Source organism: Episyrphus balteatus, chromosome 2 (assembly GCF_945859705.1).
Source record: "Episyrphus balteatus chromosome 2, idEpiBalt1.1, whole genome shotgun sequence".
In the NCBI taxonomy this organism is placed as follows: Eukaryota; Metazoa; Arthropoda; class Insecta; order Diptera; family Syrphidae; genus Episyrphus; species Episyrphus balteatus.
Window position 1 is genome coordinate 72,172,648 of NC_079135.1, and position 22,715 is coordinate 72,195,362.

The 22,715-nt window shown below is 31.3% G+C and overlaps 3 protein-coding genes across 7 annotated transcripts in view; 1 reads left to right on the top strand and 2 right to left on the bottom strand.

Moving 5' to 3' along the window:
- The window catches only part of LOC129912304 (neuroglian-like), an 83,902-nt gene extending 77,522 nt beyond the window's left edge, over window positions 1–6,380 (bottom strand). For all 3 annotated transcript variants that reach the window (XM_055990515.1, XM_055990517.1, XM_055990516.1), the window contains exons 1-2: window positions 6,249–6,380; window positions 5,339–5,499 (exon numbers count right to left, since the gene is read on the bottom strand). The gene's annotated coding sequence lies outside the window, so the exon portion shown is untranslated. The remainder of the gene's footprint in view (window positions 1–5,338; window positions 5,500–6,248) is intronic.
- Window positions 6,381–9,294: 2,914 nt separating this feature from the next.
- On the bottom strand, window positions 9,295–12,977 carry LOC129908742 (neuroglian-like). 3 transcript variants are annotated; one of them, XM_055985470.1, is made up of 5 exons: window positions 12,923–12,977; window positions 11,724–11,828; window positions 9,893–11,630; window positions 9,677–9,829; window positions 9,295–9,561 (listed from the first exon to the last, which is right to left on the bottom strand). In XM_055985470.1, exons 2-5 carry the CDS (start codon window positions 11,806–11,808, stop codon window positions 9,399–9,401), a joined length of 2,139 nt encoding a protein of 712 aa, XP_055841445.1. In that variant the 5' UTR covers window positions 11,809–11,828; window positions 12,923–12,977; the 3' UTR covers window positions 9,295–9,398. The 3 variants fall into 3 exon arrangements, with proteins under 3 accessions (XP_055841445.1, XP_055841448.1, XP_055841446.1); XM_055985473.1 differs by lacking the exon at window positions 12,923–12,977 and adding an exon at window positions 11,927–12,386 and having other exon boundaries at window positions 9,893–11,631; window positions 11,728–11,828; XM_055985471.1 differs by lacking the exon at window positions 12,923–12,977 and adding an exon at window positions 11,927–12,383.
- Window positions 12,978–17,062: 4,085 nt separating this feature from the next.
- Window positions 17,063–22,359, top strand: LOC129908744 (adenosylhomocysteinase). The gene is made up of 5 exons (XM_055985475.1): window positions 17,063–17,236; window positions 17,351–17,541; window positions 21,048–21,163; window positions 21,239–21,464; window positions 21,524–22,359. The coding sequence occupies exons 1-5, from the start codon at window positions 17,212–17,214 to the stop codon at window positions 22,262–22,264; spliced, it is 1,299 nt and encodes a 432-aa protein (XP_055841450.1). The 5' UTR covers window positions 17,063–17,211; the 3' UTR covers window positions 22,265–22,359.
- Window positions 22,360–22,715: the final 356 nt, after the last annotated feature.

The following is a 22,715-nucleotide window of genomic DNA, read 5'->3' on the forward strand; positions in this document are numbered from 1 at the left end:
TGTTTGTGGACTTTTTGATTTTTCAAAATAATATAAATTGGAGAGGGGACCATGTTTAATATGTTTGTGATGCTGATGATGATGATATCATTCTCATAAACTTTTTTTCAAGAATTTATAAAAAAATTTATTTATTTTTGCAATTTTGTGTTCCAAATAAATTTTTTTTTAATTTGAAATTATCTACAAATATACGTGATTTTTTTTGTTTAAGAATGAAATAACTTTATTTTTAACTGCACTCTTATTTTGAAACGCGCTGTTTCGCATTTGGGTTGTTGTTGGCAATCTGCTTTAGTTTGTATAGAAATTGAATTTTTTATTAAAGGCGTGGTATGGAGCTACAGGATGTGTGTGTTTTTTGAACAAACAATGAAAATGAAAAATTTAGGTAGTGCACAATGTCGATTTCGAATAGAAATTATCCCAAAAGAGGAAATTTTTGAAAATTTCTCAGCCGAATCAGCTTTCGTTCCTTAAGAAGAAGCATAGATTTTACAAAAAATACCACCAAAATTCTTATAACTTTCAATAAATTGAAAATATTTGAAATTTTGCCAAATTTTTCAAAATAAATTCAAAAAAGTCTATGTCTAGAAAATGAAATAACTGTAAAGGCAAGATTTCAAACTCAAGAGTTAAACTCACGAAAAAATAAGATACCGTTCCATAAATTGACCATATCACTCAAAAGATCATTGCTTCCTTCATTTATATTCATAACTACTACTATGTTTTCACAACTCAAGTCGAGAGCACCTAGAGTTGTTGCTATAAGAAATTGAGAAAATTGATTAAAAAAAAAGAGACTTGTGTTCATCATCTGTTCATTTACACTTAGCTTTTTGTATTCATTTGAATGAATAGAATATGGCAAGGCTGTTTACATTTTATATTGTTGATATATTCATTCCATACCAGTAGATACTATTCAAGTGTAAATTTGTATAGTTAAAAAAGAAAAAAAAAATATTTAACACAAAATAAGTTGTGTATCTATAAGGTAGCTAACCGAGCCGGCTTTAGCTTTAGTTTAAGATTATTATTTGTATATTTGCCGCTCTATTTGCAGAATCAAGATACGTATCCATTGCACACCACCGCCACACACCGTTTAAATGAGTCAATTGGCTACTAAGTTTAGCATTCATTTCCTATTTCATTTGGTTTATCGCACGTTCTGATCTATCAAGTGGGGTATTATATTATTATTCTTTCGTTTTTTTTTTTTTATTCTTTTTGGGGTGCAATTGAATACTTGAGTGAATTTTAATTGAACTTTGGGTAAATTAAATATTGTTTTTTTGAAGAAATGTGTTTATGGTATCAGAATGTATAAAAATGTACATAAATTAGTTGGTTTGGATGAGTCATTGAATACAATTCACACCCATTTTGCTGTCAGTTTAAAATGTTGTTTTGTTTTTTTTTTTATTTTTAATTACAAAACCTGATGCAAATCGAAGATCGAACAAAAAAATTGTGGTAAAGGGTGTTTTATTTTAATCAGTACTTATACATTGCTTTTGAATAAAAGACCTTACTATTTTGTATTTGTCAGTATTATTAAATTAATGGATATCACTTTTGACAATATAACTTTCCGAAATGAATGATTTAAAAACACCCTTTAATTAAGTCCAATTGGAATAACAATAGAATTCCAAAAACATTGCCGTTTATATAATATACAAAAAAAAAGGAGATGAACATCGTCCCAGAGCTCACGATGAAGCGTCAAATAATTACTATTCGTTACCTTTTCCAACTCAGCTTCATCGTATATTGAAATTTGTTCTGTGAACAACGGTTTATATCCGTCAAATGAGCATTACAACTTCAAAATTTAAAAAAATTGCTAATTTGATATAAATTTTGCGATAATCTTGGTTTTTGAAAATTTAATTTTTTTTGTGATTATTTTCAAAAAAAGGCCACCCCAAATTTTAAGTTCATTTCAATGCATACAAGAAGCATTGATAGATCCCTTTAAATTGTGACAAAGTAAGTATGTACATAGTTTTAAGTTTTTTTGCTTTAATATTTTATTATTGTTATAGGTACATACAATGTTAATGTTTGCAGACGATATCAAGTTATTTAAAGTCATTGATACTTTAATTGATTGTCTCGAATTTCAGCAAGATTTATATTCGTTTTAGCTTTGGTGTAAACTTAATGATCTAATGCTCAACTTTTCTAAGTGTTCAGTTATGACGTTTTCTCGGAAACTTAGTCCCATTTTTGAAATACCTCATTCTACTAACTATGGACAGCGGGAACCAATTTCTCACTGTTGTAGATTATTTAATTCATATGTATTATGAAGATCTTGATTTGTTTATGCCTAGATATCAATTTAAAACCATTCTTTTAAATATTTATTTTTATAATTAAATTTTACTATTGTTGTTTCAGTTTTTAGTCTAAAAAGAGTACTATATCTCTGTTTGATGAATATAAATAAATAAATAAATAAATAGATTCCAAACCACTTATAAGAATATTTTTAAATTACATAATTATATTTATGTTTTGTTTAATTTACCTTATAATACATAATGTACATTATAATTTTATATTAAATCTTAGCAAGATCTGTGGATGAAATATCGTAGATTTGAAATAGATAAATAAATATAAATTACAACTTTCTTAAGTTGCCTGGCAGGGAAAAAAGGAAAGGGGATATTTAGTGAGTCCCCAATTATATTTTCCTTCAGTCTCCGAAATAGCAAACCCTTCATCTTTTTAAAATGAAAATAAAATTGCTTGTATTCAATGTTTGTAAGTTTCATGGTGGCATTATGCGCCCAATAAAGGAAACTTACGCTTTACTATTCATACAAAATGTGCACTAACTTGGCCCTTATCCCCAAAAGCACTGAAACAGGTACCTGCTATATATGTTAGTATTACTACAGCAGTCATACAAAATGATTCTGCGCAACTTTGCACAATCTCGTAAATAGGTTTCCAGCAAGTTCGGGGAAAAAATTTGGAATGTTATGCGGACTTCTGTCAAAAAATATGGATTTAGGATGGAAAAGTTAGATGACAATTTGTGAGGAAGATTAAACGCTTTGTGTTGAACATACTTAGGGGCATTTTTTTAACTTAGCTTTTTCACATGCAAGAAAACATCAAAACCTCTCTATTGACTCTATATTCAAAGTCTGAAATAATGTTTGGTTATTACAAAGACTTTATTTAAGTTTCATTTTCGTATGTTTCCATACTTTCAGTTAGGCTGATATTTATTCCGTGACACTTGAGTATTGAACCTACAACATCAACAGTTAAATTAAATGCCTAGAGTTGGTTCATGTAGATAATTATTTTATTAAATAATAAATTTTTCAAATAATCAGTTTATCATTGAAGTCTAGAGGATTAAAAAGCTTAAAAATAATGGTACCTGGGTGGAAAATAGTTTCTGCCTAGTCGGCTTACTTAAGTTGTGAATTTGATTTTTAAATACATAATCAGTATTCTAGTAGGTACATTATTAGGTAAAGCTAGGAAGTATCATTACAATTTAAGTTTTAGATTAGTCCGTAGGAAAAGGAAAATTGACATATGGGCAATTCCATTATCGCGGGTGCAACATTTATACTCATTCGAATTTTAACAACAAACAACAAACAAATGCAAACATAGGTATTTCAAGTAAACTATAACTTGAAAGGGTACATTTAAACCTGTTAAATTACCATTCAGCCATAAAATTTAAATTAATTAAGTGAATCGTCACCAGGAAGGGTTCAAAGTGCGATCGCGGGTGCAACAAAATCGGCCCTACCTTTTTAGATCTTAGTACAAAAAACAAAAATCTGTTAATTTTCAAACAAACATATTTGATTTTTTACTTACATTAATCGAATGACGTTGAATCAATAATCTTAAAACATAAAAAATAAATAAGAAAACAAAAATATACAAAGAGGCATTTACATTCGAAGGTATCGCGGCAATCGCGTAACGGAAAGGATAACACTTTACAAAATATGATATTCTTGTATACAAACGACTACCTAACATGTGTCACCACATGTCTAAGAAGTAAGTTTAACCTCAAGCATGCATCTTTGCATTAAAGCCTTGGCAAGCGCAATAAAACAAATATTTCTGTTTAATTAGGTCTCATTTTTGTTTGTTTTCATTAAAAACAGTTATTTTACTTGTAATTGTTACAAAAAAGTAACAAATAAGATCGTCTATAGCGGAATGGCCCATATGGACAGTTTGAAATAAATCTGTTATTGTAAAGTCCCAACTTAAGTTTTGAAATAGTTTTGTCGATGTCATTTATATAAATGAAAAAACTTGTCTGGCACTTTTATTGTATCTTTATTAATCAAGTATTTATGAATAACATTCTGTTGTAAAAGCTTTTCATGTCAAATGCAACAAAAGTCACAGATAGCTACCTACCTATTTTCTAAAAATATTGATCTCTAACTTTCAATGCAACACAATGCATCTTTAACCTGAAGAAAAAATATAACAAAAAAAAAAACCAAGAGAAAGCTCAATTCTCAAGCTTAAGTTGACTTGTTTATGAGACAAACTCAAAACACACCTTACCACCATTGTATATATATTTCTATAGTACTATCATGAAGTCGAATTTAGTATTAGTTCATGTCGCCACTTTTTTGAGGTGGCGCTCAGTGTGTTTTTTTTCATACAAATTCTGATTTTTCAAGTCACCACTAGAGTTCCTAAGATCGTTTTACTTCATGATAGTACTATGGAAATATATATACAATGCTTACCACCATCCATACCATAAACTTCCATATTGTACCTATACTTATTTGCTTTGGCTTCAACTTCAACAATATCGTTTGCCTAATTTTAACAATGACGTCAACTTAAACTTAATAGTCGCGTTCTCTCTTTCAAAACAGAAAACAACATATAAAAAATATAACTCAACATTTGATCACATCACCAACAAGATTTCAAATGAAGAGCTACAAGATTAAGACAAATATACCAACACATGAAAAAAAAAACATATATGAGCTTGCTTCTTAATAAAAGATTCAAAGTATTCTTTGTAGGTATTTAAGCTCATACCAATTTTAGCATCACTTTTTTTATTTTCTTTTTGAAATAAATTGCCCAACAGAAAATTTAAAAATGAGATGAAACAATTATTTTATTTCGCATTTTTTTGTATATCTTCAACTTTAGGGTTCACCTGTTTTTTTTTTTTTTATTTTAGATGGAGTTCAGGTGTACCCAAGTTATCATTGTGTGTACTTTACACATACACAAAAAAATAATAATAAAAATTGCATTTTATGTCCATGAATCAAATTCCACCCACCTCTTGCTTCGTTATCCTTGTTTCTCAAATAAGAACAACAAAAAAAAGTCCTCCCTTTCGCCTTGAATTTGAGAGTATCGGAATGCGTTGACGACGAAAGACCACTCCACTCCACAAATGTCAGTTCTCAATTTTCTGCACACAAACTTGCGCGAGCTTTTCTTTAAATTACAAAAAATGCAGATGCTATTTTATTTTAATTCAAAAATAATATTTATTTATTTAAGTAGATAGAAAATATAAAGAAATATTAGAAAAAAAAATTGCACTTAATTAACACAAACACACCCAAAAAAAGGAACACGTTTACACGTTTCACATTACTCTTTCTTGTGTACTTGTAGGTATTTTTTTTTATGCTGCACGACAACTCAACTCGTAGAGTATATCTGTGTGTACACACTGGGTCTCAGTCTCGGTCTGGTTTGAGACCTGGCTGGCACTGAGAAGAGTGCAAGAAACCACGAGATAAAGCGAGAGGCAAAATAATTCCGAATTAATTATACAGAAAACTCCTCGTCGTTTGTGTTCGTTCGTTTTATTCCTGAATAATCATACAGTCGTTTCTATTTCTACTCTGGGAAGGGAATTTTGGGGAAAATTAATAAAAAAAAGAAGAGATATAAATTAAGCTTAAAACCTAAATTAATAGAATAAATTAATGAAATATCTTTTTTGTCATAATACAACACAGGGTGGCGAAACTCGCGACACAAAAAAGTAATTAATTATATGGGCGCGGCGTTTAACACACACACACTATATATGTTTCTTATGGTATTTGCTATGTTTTGCTTTTCTTTGGTCATAATTGAAAGCAATTTAGAAAAAAAAGATGTAGAAGGAATATCAGACAAAACTAGAAAAAATATAATAATAATAAAAACAAGAACAAACACTATACACACACCGAGAATTTATTTAAAAAGTAAGCTCCGGCGTCGACGTCCACTCAGTGCACCCGCTCGCTATCGTTTGATTTGTCAGTTTTTGTTGAAAGCGGTGGATTACCTCATTTCTTGTTTCTCATCGGTTCGTTCGTTTTTTTATTTTTTTTTTGTTGACAATTTCGGAATAAAATTTCTGTTTGAAGAATACGACGACCACCTGTGTGTGAGTGAGAAAGTATGATGATTTTATTCAGCAAGCTGAATTGTAAAGTAGGCTGCAGCTGCATATTCAGCTTAGCTAGGACCTGAACCAATTTTATATACGGTTGAATGAGTACATAAATTAGTTGAACGATGTCATAATGGTGGCGTTCAACGGACGATGAATGAATGTGTTCAACACGATTTCTGGAATGTAAAATCTTGAAATAATATTTATAGAATTTGATGCAAATTTTGAGACTTCTACAAAAAGGGCCAAGAGAGTAAAGTCTAGTTCTAGTAAGCGGAAACATTTATTTAGCATTAACTACAATATAGCCAATCTTTGCAAAAGTAGGGTGGATGCACCTATTTCCGAACAGCTCCAGTAGCCGAACACTTTTCTCTTAAAAATGTGTAAAAACAAACTGTTTTGTCCCGTTAAACCTGGGGTCGAACTACGGCATACGTTCGTTAACGTATTGTTTCTACTGATTAAATAGAGAGAGAAATAGTCAAAACGTTAACGTATGATCGTAATCGTGTGCCGTAATTCGACCCCTGGTTAACCTAGTATCTATATACTATATTCGATCTCTCGCTCATAAATCTATATTTTCTTATTCAATTAGCTTTCAGTTTGTCGGAAGGATCACATGCGTAAAATTATCGTATTTTGTTTGTAAAAAAATAGTGAGAGTGGTCACATGAAATAGTGTTTATTTGAATGAAATTATAGTTTAAACTAAAATTTATAATTTCTGTGGCCTCAATCAATAACCGCTTAAGTCGAAAAAAAAAACAAAATTTAGTTTTACAATAATGCTCCGCATTTTTTAATTTGCCTCAAAAACAACTCAATCTTTTCTTGACTCGATCTAGATAGTTTTAATTTTTCGTTTTTAATAGTTAAAAAATTAAAAAGATGTAGATTTAGCATTGGGTAGCATCATAAAACCTCTCAAAAAATTTTATCTTAACTCACTTAAGCGGTTATTGGTTGTGGCCACAGATTTTATGTATTAGTTTAGACATTAAACCTAGTACGCAGATCGGAAAAAAAAACAAATTTTAATCTGTACAAAACATTTTTTAATCCTGCGCAAAATTTTGAAGTTGGAGAAATTACCTAGGGTAAACTGCCCAATCATTGGCACCTTAAGCGAATGTCGCACCATCCTTAGTTCGCAGTTTTTCCGTATAGCATAAAACTATTATTAATACTTTTTTTTGTAATTATCAATTTCTCGTTTGCTAAGAATATGCCAAAAAAGGCGGGAAGAGTGAATTTTTAAACAAAAAATAAAAATAGTAGCTGTAAATGGTTTTTAAACTCAAGGTGCCAATCACATGGGGAGTGGCAACAATAGGGCAGTTTACCCTAAGTTTTTTTCTTCTTTCAAATTAAATTAATTTTTTTTTGTTTTTGATTTGATTCTGAGTTGTATTTGCTTCGTCTTCACTTTCCAAGTATTTTTTTTAAAGAGTCCACCTTAATTTTGTTTGAATTTTTTTCAATTTTGTTTAATTTTTTTCCTTGTCACAATTTTTACCGGCAGAATAATGCTTCGAACATTATTTGTCCGCGCAAAGTTAAGTGGAGACTTCTTCTTTACAGCGGCTCCAAATATTTAAATTTTGCGCGTGAACTGCGTACTGCTTGGAAAAATATTCAAGACAAAATTCATCCCGAGAAAAAATTTGTATGATAAATAAAAATTTTCCCGATCTGCTTAAGTAGTTAATTTTTATAGAATTTTTTTAAAAAATTGTTTATTTATTCCTATTTTAAATTTTTCGGTAATAAGAAGCCAATTTTTATAAATTTCCTTTCCACCAACACTCTGTTTGGAACTAGGCAACTGCTATAAATTTCCTTTATACATTCATATATGTACCTATATTTTTTTTAAAAATATTTATACAAATTTATAAACATTTAAACAAATTAAATAATTTGGTATTCATATTTCATAAAAAAAATGCACTTTATTTCTCCCAAGAATACAACCCACATCATGCAGCCGGCAGATGTTGGAGCTTTTAAAGGGTTCAAGAAACACTGCCGAGCTTCAATGTAGGAATGGACCAGTTTAAAAGGCAACGAACGTTGGAAAACACCTAGGTGACAAAAACAAACTTCTGCAAACTGTTGTGCAACTTCTAGAAAATAAAGACCTTTTTGGTTTTATACAAAATGTATTGCGCAGATATGGAATTAATCCCTTCGAACCTAAAAAAAATGCATCCATAATAACTTTCTATAATGTGTCTTCCAACCAGTTATTAGAATGCATATCTAATCCCACATATTTATAACCATAATAAAAAAAAGGACATTTTAAAACCGTTCTTAAAGTTGTATCGGAAGCAGCGAAAAAATTGAGCCCATCGAAGAGCCAGAACCATATAAGGCCCGTTTCCTATTTAGTTTATAAATACATATGTATGGAACATTTTTGTTTACCCTGAAGGTTCTATATTTTTGTTATAAACGAGTTTTTATCTAAATAATAGAAGAAAATTGTTAAAATGTATGGTGTTCGGAATTAGGAACATTAGTGTTCGGAATTAGACAGTGTTCGGCTTCTTTTGAAAGCGACATGCTTTCAGTTCTTATTTTCTTATAATAGAATCTTTGTACACACAATCTTATTTTTTTTATAATAAAGTATTCTTACACCTTTCGTAAATTTTTTTTTAAATTTTTTTTCTAAAATATCTAAATAATTACTTTTGAATTTCTGTTAACTGTTCGTGTACTGATGCATTCACAAAATATCTATTGTGTCCCTTGGTTCGATTGATATTGCTATTGATTTTAACAAATCAGGCTTCCATAAATTTCATTACAACTTTTTTTTATCATATAGTTTATTTTGTTAAACATTTATTCGTTGATTTATTGTTTAATGTATGACAAATACGTAATGATTGATCAACATAAAAATAAGCTAACCACTAGCTCATTAAAGCGTCTTTATTTCTTTAATTTCACTTGCTGTTTGATATTTTCCATCAACCGAAACAACACGAAACTCGTAAACAGAATCACGCCTCAGTCCTCCCACAATTAGAAAATCTTGTTCGTCTTCTTCGTGAGTATTTTGCCATTCTGTCTCACCCTTAATTCTAGACGAAGTATGAAATGATAAACAATTATTTAAAATATTTAAACATAAAATGATAACAATATTTTTTTTTGTTTGTAAAAACAAATTAACAGTAAATTAAACATTTTACTTGCCTATATTGCGTAAAGAAGTGTGTGCCTGTAGGTTGACCATTAAATGGTTGCCAATTTACCATTATGCTCGTCAAAGGCTCCCATTTAAAATCTGGGACTGATGGCTCCTTAGATTTTCGGTCACGTCTTAATGTTGTGCTTTCAATAAAATACCTTTTAATGTGAAAAAGATATGATTCAAATTCTAAAGCTATTATAATGAAGCGTGCAACTTACTCTTGTCCCTCTCCCATAGCTGTTGTTGCAGTCACATATATTCTGTATTTTATACCAGGACGCAAATTTTTCAAAATACAACTAGTCAATTTTGGATCTCTAATATGATGTCCTTCTATCCTAAGACCTGCAAAAGGGCCTCGAACCGCTTCATAATAAATCCTGTATCCAGTTAATCGACCATTTTTATTCAGTGGTTCATCCCATGTTAGAAGTATAGACGATGAGCTTAAAACATATGATTCCAAATTCTCAACATTTGATGGGTATCCTTCAGGTGTGTCAAAGCTTATTACAGTACTTGGACCATCAAAAAGTGAATTGTAAGCACTTATTCGCACAAAATTCTTTGAATATGGTTTCAATTGGTTAAAAAGAACTTCATTGACGTTATTATCAACTAAAACTTCTCTAGGTGATTCTTCGCCCTCTTCAGCTGTCCAAGTTTGAAGTTTGTAACCCTTAAAGTGTCCTTGAAGTGATTCGCTACTAACGGGATCCCATTTTAATAATGCCTCTGTACTACTTGTTAATTTCATCATTTTAAAATTACTTGGAGCTAACAAAGGTCGACCCTCACCAGAAAAGCCAATCACTTCTTTAGCAGGAATTTTAGATTCACCAAGTTGATTTATGGCCAACACTTTCACAAGATACTTTTGAAACATTGGTTGGTCATTAACAATAACTTTGTTTTCCTTCCAATCGAAAATATCCTTTGATTCCCACTCGGAGTCGGCTGTATCTTTTTTCCAAGATACTCTATAATGAAGTTGTGGGCCGTTGTGCTCAATCTCCGGCATTGGAGTCCATGATATTACCATATTTGTTGGATCAGTTCCTTCTGCTTTTACGTTTGTGGGATTTTTATAAGGTACATCGGGCTGGGTAGTACAAGTAGCACTGTTTTCAGATGGATGTGATTGACCTAATTTATTATGAGCTAACACTCGGAAGGAATAAACACCCCATGGATTCATAAAATATGTATGCTTGGTGTAAGAAGAACGCACTTTATCTACTGCAACATCCCACTTCTCAGGTGTAAATGAAGTGTTGTACTCAATAGAATAAAACAGTATTGGTGAACGGTTGTCTCCCTGAGGCATCCAACTTATTTCAGCTTTTAGACCATTGCAATTTATCTCTTTTAAAATTGGTGCATTTGGTACATCTTCAACGACCAATGTTGTTGTGGCTTTTCCTTCGTCGATATCAGTACGTGCAACACAAGTGTATTCACCCGAATCCGATCCAACAGTTTTCAATATTGATAATGAGTTGTCATTTCCTTTTATATACTTATTTTCAATATCATACGCAATAGACTTATTATCCTTTAACCACTCAATTTCAACCGAAAGAGTATCATCAAACATAACGTTGCAATCAAGTATTGCTGTTTGTCCAACACCAATTTCTTTTAAATGTGAATTTACAAAAACTCGAGTTTTTTGTTTAATGATTAGTCTAGCACTTTCCTTTGCTATTCCATGTTCATTCTCTGCCTTACAAGTGAATACTCCATTATCGAAAAAATATGCTGTTTCTATTTTCAAATCACCAGATGGCAATGTTTCAAATCTCATGCCTTTCAATTTTGTATCATCTTTTTCCCATTCAATTTTTGGCTTTGGAGTACCAGATGTACGACATTTCAATATGACTAGTGATCCTTCAGTCACCATTATATGTACTGGTCCTTCGAGAATCTTGGGAGCTTCATTGCTAGAATCATCTTTAAATAAAAAAAAGAACAAAAATTCCCGAAGTCTAAAAGCAGATCTTTTTTTTATTTTCTAAGAACATTTTGTATTTTTTTTAATCTTACCCATCAGAGCGTTTGTTATGGCCAGAAAACTTGTCAAGAAAACTAAAACCATACATTCTACTGCCTTCATTTTAGTGTTCTTCATGTTTCAAAAACTATTGATCTCTAAAAAAAAATTAAAATCATTTACTTAAAATTACAAAATTAAGAATATTTGTTGCAAAGGAATGGGTACTTTTTTTTGGGATATCTGTGTAAAATACCTATACCACTTGAAAGATCTCGAAACGTGTAGTTTATTAAGAATATTAACCTAAGTGGGACCTTATTCCAGTGCTAAACTGCACCTTTAACACCGATTTCAGTAGATAAAAGTTGCTCAACCAAGGATTAAATATTTGTACAACTGGCCCTAAGTATCGACCGATCAACAAGGTTGAATGGTCGAAAAAAAAGTTTGTTTTGCTATACAATTGCCTTTAAACTAAAATATTTCCTATCATGCCGATTGTTTAGTCTGCCTGAGCACACTAGGACTACACTTCAGAAAGTCTGTAATATGCGGGGGCTCTTATTCTTACTGGGCCATATTCATAGTTCTTTTTTAAGCTATGGCTTCGTCTCTTCAAAGAATAAATTGAGGTTTATCTTATTCAAGGAAAACATTTAACACTATGTGCCATTTGAGGCAGAGGTACAAATGAAAAAAAATAAGGATTTATTTTGCTCAACAATTTGAATTTCGTTTCAGCTAATCGCATTTAGAGTTGAGGCATTGTCTCAAACGAAATTCTAAAAATAAACTTAAAAAGTTAAATTGAACATAAACTCTTGTTTTTCCAGTGTAATCGGTCAAATAGGGCCTTTTGTATAACTTAAATTCTTAAGTACTTTATTTTCGAAACAAATTGAAATTTCGTAGAAAGATATTACTTAATTTTAAACTTCCAATTTTTAAACAGATTTATAGCAAACTAATAGCTATATTCATTATGTTACATATTTTAGCATCAAAACTATTTCTGCAGCAAAAAAAAAATACAGCAGATAATATGTTGGATTAAAATCTACATCACAAGTAAAAGCACATCCACAAAGTACACTCGATTTTTCAAAACATTGCATTGTGTTTAAAAAGTTTTATTAAAATGTGTTACTTTTTTAAACTCAATTCAATGCACGGCAAACAAAAAAATAATAATTCGAAAACGATTTCGTAATAAAATCACAAAACGTCGAAGCTGGTTATATGAACTTACAAAAAAAAAAATTACTACAAAATACACCCGCTTCAAATAAACTACGAGTACAAACTGCTGCCTGAGATTTACTTTAAATAATTTTGTGGTGAGCACTTAATTCTATCTGTTGGATTTAAAAAATATTAATTAGGTTGTGTAGTAGGAACAATGTGTATTCCATACGGAATATACATACCTATGAATAGAAACAAAACAATCTCTGATTGTAAAAAAAATGCTTTGATTCTCAAATATATAAAAAAACAATTCAAACAGATCATCTATTCTAAATATTGCTATGGGCTAATGTACCTGATCATTACTTAATTTTGAGAAGCTTATCGAGATTAAGATGAGAGAGCAAAATGTTAAAGAATACATAAATCATTCAAAAGTGAATAGCTTTTTGTTAGCTGGTGATCGCGATTTATGTAACAAGTTGTTAAAAGTAATTTTTTTTTTAGTTTTTGTGGTGACCGAATTTCTTCGTTTACCGAGTTAACAAATTAGGAACAATCCGATTGAAGGGCCTGTAATCGATTGATTTCTCTTAGTCATTGTTATAGTTTTAATGAAAAAATACATAATAATTTTACAAAAATAAACTTGACCTATTACCAGATAGATTAAGCAAGGCAGGCACATTGATCAATAAACCTACTGATAGTGTTAATTGAGTAGAAAAAGTGCCTTGAACTTCACTTTCTTCTTTGTCTAATTATACCCACACTATCGGTTTTAAACTATAGTTTCCTGATAGCCTTAAGAATTAAAATTTAAATATCAGTAAAGTTCAAACTCGATGAAAAAAAGCGCAAATTATATATTATACAATACACAAGATTGAGGTCCTCAGACAGGCATGTTTTCTAATATGGGTACTTCTAGACATACAACAACAAAAAATGTTTTTCCCGTTAATATATTTTTACCGGTATGTCCTTTTGTCTTACCCAAGTAACAATTTAGCTTTCATAAGGGTCAATGCAAGCTATTTTTTGACTTGTTTAAGAAGAAGGACAAGTCTTATGCAAATCATTTTGGCGCACATTACCGAATTTCCCCAAGACCTTCCTCCACAGGCAATTCACAAGCTAATAGCTTGTGACGAACAGCGTAAAACGACCTTATGCAGGCCTTTTTACAAAACAATGAAACATTTTAGGGAAGCTATAGCTTCGCTAAGGAAACTATCATTTGCATTAGATGTTAGCTGCGTTCCTTTGGAAATATTTATCTACTTTTTAGTACTTAAAACTACTTTCCTATACTGAAAAAGTAGTTCAAATCAGCTTTAAGTACTAAAAAGTAGATAAATATTTCCAAATTAACGCAGCTGTTATAATAAGGCCTTATGGAGGTTGTTATAAGATGTTGAATTTATGAATAAAAGAAAAAAGATTTTATTGAATTTTTTGTTTTCTTTTAGTTTTTTTCTATTTTTTTTTTTTTCTTTTTTTGGCCATGTCAATGCTTTTCCTGTCGTTCTGAAATGGGAAGAATTTTATTTTAATTGAAAAAGAACACATTTTTTTTTCAATTTCACAAATGGCCCCGCCAGGAATCGATCCCACGTACCTCTGCATACCAAGCCAGCACCTTACCAGTAGACCATACTCGAATATTAAAGATGAGTGGCAAAAAGGGAGCTAATTGAAACCTCACATAAAAATGCAATGTTTTTTCTTCAAAAGTGTTACAAACATTGCATATCTGCAGGATAAAAGCTTTGCATACTTATTGGTGAAAAACATTGCATACTTGAGAGATGAAAACATTGCATACTTACAAGAACCTCTTGGAACAGGTCTTATGAAACCTTCTGTCACTTGAAAATAGAAGGCTTCTTTAGAACTAAACGTATGCAAACTATAGCTTGCTGAATCGAAGAAAATGCACCTTATAGCCTGGTACGCTGCTCGCGCTAAACTTTAGCTCCCATACAAATTATCGAAAAAATTTATCTTAGCTAAAATGGATCCCATACAAATTATCGATAACTTGTATGGGAATTTTTTCTTGGCTAAAATTTAGCGCGAGCAGCGTACCAGGCTTATGCAAGTAAAATTGTTACTTGGGTATTTCAAAGGAATTCAATTATTTCTTACTTTCAATATTTTTGTTTCACGATAAACGATGAGAAACGATTGCTGAAATGTATCTCTAATACGACAGTTTTTTTTACTAGTAGAAAAACAAGTTTATAGATATTTACTTTAAATACTAAACAAGCGAGTAGTAGTTGATAGGCGATAAGAATGTTAAAACAAAACTAACATCGAAATTTCGGGTCTTCTACATTTTGGTAGAGAATATCAATCTGGGTGACAGTTTTATTTGTGTTGAAAAAGTATAAGAAGTAAATCCAGTGCCGTCTTACAAATGAATTACCCTCAGAATCGGAAATGTTGTTTTCTTTTAACTCGGTTTTTCTGATTACAAATCAGTTCAAATATTCAAAACCGTTATTTTTAATAAAAGAAAGAGAAAGAGAAAAACAAATCCTCAAGTGTACTCTTCAAAGTTTGGTTTACTTTTCGAGGGTAAAACAAATTGGCTTTAAAAATACTTTTCGAACAATAAAACTCATCACGTTAAAAAAAAATTATTTAATTGATTTTTATAGCAATAAAAAGAAAAGAAAAATGACTTAATTTTTTTTTAGAAAGAAGACATTTAGACCTTTTCTGCATAAACCATTTGGTTTTGATAAAAACTTTGACGACCGATTTTAGTCATAGACTTACCTACCGACCAGAAAACCAAAAGAGTCAAGTATTGTTTACGAACATCGCATTGAAAACGCGCCAAAAACGAGTCTCAAACGCGTCCAAAACGCGTCCAAAATTCGTCTGAAACGCGTCCTAAACGCGTTCAAAACGCATCCAATAAAACGCGTTCAAAACGTGTCCAAAACGCGTCCGAAACGCGTCAAAAATTTGTTTGAAACGCGTCCCAAACGCGTTCAAAAAGAATCCAAAACGCGTTCAAAACGTGTCCAAAACACGTCCGAAACGCGTCTAAAACGCGTCCGAAACGCGTCCAAACGCGTCCCAAACGCGTTCAAAACGCTTCCGAAACGCGTCCAAAATTCGTCTGAAACACGTCCCAAACGCGTTCAAAACGCATCCAAAACGCGTTCAAAACGTGTCCAGAACGCGTCCAAAATTCGTCTGAAACGCGTCCCAAACGCGTTCAAAACGCTTCCGAAACGCGTTCAAAACGCGTCCAAAATGCGTCTCAAGAATCGGAAATGTTGTTTTCTTTTAACTCGGTTTTTCTGATTACAAATCAGTTCAAATATTCAAAACCGTTATTTTTAATAAAAGAAAGTGTACTCTTCAAAGTTTGGTTTACTTTTCGAGGGTAAAACAAATTGTCTTAAAAAATACTTTTTTGTAAAAACATAAAATTAAAGTATTCAAACAATAAAACTCGTCACGTTAAAAAAAAATTATTCAATTGATTTTTATAGCAATAAAAAGAAAAGAAAAATGACTTAAATTTTTTTTAGAAAGAAGACCTTTTCTGCATAAACCATTTGGTTTTGATAAAAACTTTGACGACCGATTTTAGTCATAGACTTGTAGGTACCTACCAGAAAACCAAAAGAGTCGAGTATTGTTTACGAACATAGCGTTGAAAACGCGCCCAAAACGCGTCCAAAGCGTCCAAAACGCGTCCGAAACGCGTTCAAAACGAGTCCAAAACGCGTCTAAAACGCGTCCAAAACGCGTCCGAAACGCGTCCAAAACGCGTCCGAAACGCGTCCAAAACGCATCCGAAACGCGTCCAAATCGCGTCCGAAACGCTTCCATGGGATCCATTTTAGCTCGGCTAAAATGTTTCGATAATTTGTATGGGAGCTAAAATTTAGCGCGAGCTGCGTAATAGTCTGTTTTCACTACAGCCCAAATGAGTTAATTTCTCAAATTAGGTCAGTTCAAAGCATAGTGCTTTGTGTACTGTGAGTTCAAAATTTTCAGTTGGGTTAGTGAAAACAAGCTATAAAACCATAATTTGTGTGCTTTCTAATTTCAAAAGTCTGAATACACTCATTTGTTATCGTTTTGCGATAACCAAATTAATCTATCGATAACACCACTCAGTGTCTTCCATTCCAAAAGCAAGGTTTCTTCAAAACTTCCATTCATCTGTCACTTTTACTTTTAGTTCCAGGAACCTCGCATGCGGTCGGCTTTTGTTTTCATCAGTCAACTAATTCGAATTTGCAGCTTATATTTCTGTACTTATTATTTATTTCTTAATTAATTAAGTTATATCAGTCTATAAAACATATAAATAATATGTCGAAACCACAATACAAAGTTGGTAAGTTTAACTTATTTGTTTTTAAACCAATTGAGTAAATGTGAGGTTATGTTTAAATTTCAATTTTTAATGAATTTTTTGAATTAATATTATTTTATTTGTTTTAATTTCTAGCTGATATTGGCTTGGCTGAATGGGGTCGCAAGGCTATCATTATTGCCGAAAATGAAATGCCTGGATTAATGGCTTGCCGCCAAAAGTACGGACCATCAAAAATATTGAAGGGTGCCCGCATTGCTGGTTGTCTCCACATGACCGTGCAAACAGCTGTACTCATCGAAACCCTAGTTGAACTAGGAGCTGAGGTAAGCATGCTTTGTTATTTCATAAAGTATTAAATCAGCTTATTCATTATACATGGGTCAGGTTTTGAGATAATCTTAAATCTTGGGTCAAGAGACCAAAGCATAGTGCTGATAAGTATTTAAGGAGTCTAAACAAAAAAATAAAATTAGCATTTGAACAACAAGTATGACGCGTTTGCCAAGATAACAATTTTTTTTAAACTAAAACCTAATCCGGTTGGTCATTGTTTGAATATAATTATTCTTTATAAACAAAATGCAAGGAAATAAATTCTTTGCTCCGTTGCTTTGTAGGTGCAAATTATTTTACATTGTGGTGAAATAGCTTCAACGGAATCTAATAATGTCCAAATATCTCCTATATCTCTAAAAAGATCTTTAAATTGCTTATTTATATTCAAAATAAGAGCATAAATTAATGTTGTTTCGCTTGCTAAAAATAAATAATAGTTGACTTAAATTTTGAATGACTTTCATAATTGACACGCTTCTTTATATTTCATCATTCGAATTTTGCATGGGTCCTTTGAAAGAAATTTATATCGAATTCCAAACACCCAAAAATTCGATTTGCAGTCCACTTGCAGTCGCTACTTTTTCCTTAAATGAATTCCAATGGAAAAAAATTCGCTAATTTTTCCCGAAGAATCGATCCTTTTTAAATCTCTTTTTTGAGACGGATTTACACAGATTTTCTAACAATTTTGCAAAATGTCAAACCAAACTAAAATTTTGTAAAGAAATGAAGGACCATAGCCATTTTGTTTTATGAAATATAAATCGTTTTTAGGGTACAAAATAAACAAAATTTTACGTTGTTTTGTTCTTATTGTAGGGGGAGGGAAAGGGTTTAATGAAAAAACAAGACAGAGATTATAGTTTAAATAGTTTTAATTCACTGATAAAATTATTTGTAAATTGTAATTAGGGTTTTAATGTTAATTTTAATAAAAAGTTTAAATGTTTATTAAATTTAGAGATTTAATATTAAATAATTAAATTTAAAAAAATAGGTCTTTTCTTTGACTTTCACTTGACTTTTATTTGACTTTACTTTTCTTATCTTTACTTTGCACAATTATTTTACCGAATAATTTTCATTTACTTTATTCTGCTTTTTTATAGTTTAAATCTTAGACATATTTCTTTACATAAAGATGGAATTATTTAGAATTATTTGAAATGGAAAAAATAGTGTAGTTGCCCAAATGTTTGGCTTTAATTTAGGATGTTTTTTGTGTGTACTAAATGTAGCGATCCTACATGAAGTTTTGTATATTAATTTGTTTTTCATCGGTCACTTGGACACAAATGCATTCACAAAAAGAGATCGCTACCTTTTTAATTTGCTTAACAGTTAAAAAGTATCGACTTTAGTAGCGATTTTTAGCTATTTGCTTTAACGGGCTTTATCAATTGGTCTAAAACCTAAACAAAAATGTTTCTACTTTTTTCAACATTTTCAGCCCAGTTCCTGTTTGGGTACTCTTGAATGGTGTAGTTTTGTTCATTATTTTTGACAAAAATAGAAATACATATTTCTGTCTTAGGCAGTACCCAAACAGACCTAATAGTTATATAAAACACTTGCATTTATGTGCCTTAACTCATGCTAGCGCTAATAATAATAATAATAATAATGATGAAAATTTAATTAAAGCTGAGATTTTAAAATAAATATAAGCATTTGTAACCTACTGCTTTTAAACAAAATGGTTATTTTTTGAATTTTCATAAATGTTCAATTTCTAAGAACGTAATATTTAAAAATAAAAAAAATCAATTTTGCAGCAAAAGATATAGATTTAATTTAGAAAATTTGCAACAGTTACTGAAAGTAATTTTTAAAAAATAAACAAATTGAGTGAATTTAAACTAAAAAATATTTTTTAAATGGGTACAAAATTAGTTCAAATGAATTAAAAACTTTTTCTGAGCTGTTGTGGTTAAGAAAGAACAAAAAAAATGTATTAATAAAATAACTTTAAAATGGCCGGTTGAATATCAATCATATACATAAATTCTCCACCACCTTACTATGAATTGAAAAAGCTTTCAAGAGTATTATTGTTATGAAGAAGTGCATCTCACTTAAAGATCCCATTCGTTCTGAAGGGCGAAATTCATAGTCGTTACTCAAGTTAAGATTTTTCTCAACTTGAGCATTGACTTGAGAAAATATTTTTCTCAATTAAACTCACAATGAAATTTGACTGATTTGATTAAACTGTCATCTAAAATAAATATTTTTTTAATTATTCGCTATCATTTTTTTCCTTTAATGTTAAATATCGTTAAATCGCGTCAAACACAAAATCAAATCGATACCGAATTATTGAAAAAATACATTTTTAGATGAGAGTTTACGTAAATTAGTCAAATTTCTTTGTGAGTTTGATTGAGAAAAATATTTTCTCAAGTCAATGCTCAAGTTGAGAAAAATCTTAACTTGAGTAACGACTATGAATTCCGCTCTAGGAGTTGCCCTTTCATGGAGTCCTTGTGCAACAAGTTTTTTTTTACGAAGTGATATTGTTTTAAATAAACAAACTGAAGCTATAGGCCAGTCATTTAAGGCATTCTAGGTCAAACAAATGACACTGTTCTGATATTTGGGATGTTAGGATAGAAACCAGTAGTTTAAAAACCAAGTTTGCAAATTTCGATCTTGGAAATCACACAAAAATCATCTGTACCAAGCTTCAAGCACAGATGGACGCACATACCGACTTTAGTAGTCAGCTGAATTCATGTACTTTAATTTTTGTTTTTCTTAAAAAATTGTTTTCTCATTTTATTTTTATTTGATGTTACTTTTCTTATGAATTGTGCATTCATTTTTTAATTTTCATCATCGTTTTTAAATTGTACGTTCGCAACGAATTAAAATGTTTGTATGAGGAATCGAATCCTCATTTTCGCATCAAAAACCTCTGAAACAAAAAAAAATCAAAACCCTAAAAGGAATTTATCTTTTTTTCAGAAATTATTGTAAAATGTCTTAAACCACGATATCAACAGTTTAAAATTATCTCACAATATCCAATCAGTTGAAAATAACTAAAATTATTTAACCATACAAACAGTTCCGCATAATCTTTTCTTCGAGCCCAAGAAGCAACAATTAAGTGGTACTTATGCAACAAACAAAGAAAATAATTTCAGATCATACAGGATCTACATATTAAAAATTTCTTGAAATGAAAAAATCTCAATTCTCACTCAATGAACCTTATCAAATGTCTTGAAATATTCTTTTTACTTTTTTAGATGCAGAAAAAATCGCGCAATGCCTAAAATGTCAATGCAATTGAAAAAAAAACTTGGGGTTTCTCTATGAAGAATGTGTAAAAATTTTTGTAAATAGTTGACCTGTTTAAAAAAAATCTAAAGAGAAGTTTTTTTTCCTAAATTATTAAGGGGTTTCAATTTTAATAGTTCGCAATGCGTAATAATTGTATTCCTCTATAAGATTTTTAGTAAATCCTAGTTTTTAACCATTACAGGTCCAATGGTCCAGTTGCAACATTTTCAGCACACAAGACAATGCCGCCGCTGCTATTGCTGCAGCTGGTATTCCAGTCTACGCATGGAAGGGGGAAACTGATGAGGAATATTCCTGGTAAGACCTTTAAAAAAAATCTTCCAAACAAAGCGAAACACACATGCTTATTTTTTGTCGTTTTTCAATTTTTAGGTGTATTGAACAGACAATTATGTTCAAGGACAACAAACCATTGAACATGATTCTCGATGATGGTGGAGATCTCACCAACTTGGTTCACGAAAAATATCCTCAATTCTTAAAGGAAATTCGTGGACTTAGCGAAGAAACCACCACTGGAGTTCACAACTTGTACAAAATGTTCAAAGAAGGTCGTTTGGGTGTGCCTGCTATAAACGTCAACGATTCAGTAACAAAGGTAAGTTGATAACACTTTTTGTTTTGGTTTTATTGTTTAATTTTCAATTTTAATTTTAGAGCAAATTCGACAATTTGTATGGTTGCCGTGAGTCTTTGATTGATGGTATCAAGCGTGCCACCGATGTTATGATTGCTGGTAAAGTATGCTGTGTAGCTGGATACGGTGATGTTGGTAAGGGCTGTGCCCAAGCTCTTCGTGCATTTGGAGGACGTGTTATCGTAACCGAAGTTGATCCCATTATTGCTCTGCAAGCTGCCATGGAAGGTTACGAAGTTACAACAATGGACGAAGCCAGCAAAGAAGCTACCATCTTCGTAACAACTACCGGCTGCGAAAGCATTATCCTTAGCCAGCATTTCCTAAATATGAATGATGATTCGATTGTTTGCAACATTGGGCATTTCGATTGCGAAATCGATGTTGATTGGCTAAACAAGAATGCCAAGGAAAAGATTAACATTAAGCCACAAGTTGACCGTTACACATTGTCCAATGGCAGGCATATTATTTTGTTGGCTGAAGGACGTCTGGTCAATTTGGGTTGTGCTCATGGACATCCAAGCTTTGTCATGTCAAATTCCTTTACCAATCAAGTTCTAGCCCAAATTGAACTCTGGACCAAGGCTGATCAATATGAAATTGGTGTTCACATGTTGCCAAAGATCCTAGATGAAGAAGTTGCCAGTTTGCATTTGGATAAATTAGGTGTTAAGTTGACTAAATTGACTGAGAAACAATCCAAATACCTTGGAGTGCCTCAAACTGGTCCATTCAAACCAAGCCATTACAGGTACTAGTCATCGTGACATCTTTTTTAAGTGTGTTCAAAAAAGTCAGAAAAAAATTATTAATTTTCATTAAATGAAAATAAATTTTCTTGAGGAAAATAAAAGTTATTTGTTTTTTTTTGTTTTTGGAATTTTATTAGTCTTGGATATTATATTTCACGTCTATTCACTATGGACAAAATAATGTAAGGTTTCAAGGATTTTCCAGAATGAAGACTTTTTTACAGATGCTTGGAGTACACTCGACCAACTTATTTTCTTACATATCCATATTTGAACTGAAAAGAGCCAAGAAAATTACTCTGCAGAAGTAATTAGTTGATGATTGTTTCGATGGCATTTTTGGCCGCAAATTCTGCGTTGTCCATGGAGAATATGTGTTCATTCAGGATATTCAAAGGACAACGGTACCTAGGTACGGAATGTTGTTGTTGGGTTTTCATTTTTCTCACCAAGTGAT

Coding starts and splice junctions, on each gene's coding strand:
- LOC129908742 (XM_055985470.1), bottom strand. CDS start 11,808: ATGAAGAACACTAAAATGAAGGCAGTAGAATGTATGGTTTTAGTTTTC. Junction 11,631..11,723: donor CATAACAAACGCTCTGATGG/GTAAGATTAAAA, acceptor TTTTATTTAAAG/ATGATTCTAGCAATGAAGCT. Junction 9,562..9,676: donor CACTTCTTTACGCAATATAG/GCAAGTAAAATG, acceptor TACTTCGTCTAG/AATTAAGGGTGAGACAGAAT.
- LOC129908744 (XM_055985475.1), top strand. CDS start 17,212: ATGTCGAAACCACAATACAAAGTTG. Junction 17,542..21,047: donor TAGTTGAACTAGGAGCTGAG/GTAAGCATGCTT, acceptor TAACCATTACAG/GTCCAATGGTCCAGTTGCAA. Junction 21,164..21,238: donor ACTGATGAGGAATATTCCTG/GTAAGACCTTTA, acceptor TTCAATTTTTAG/GTGTATTGAACAGACAATTA.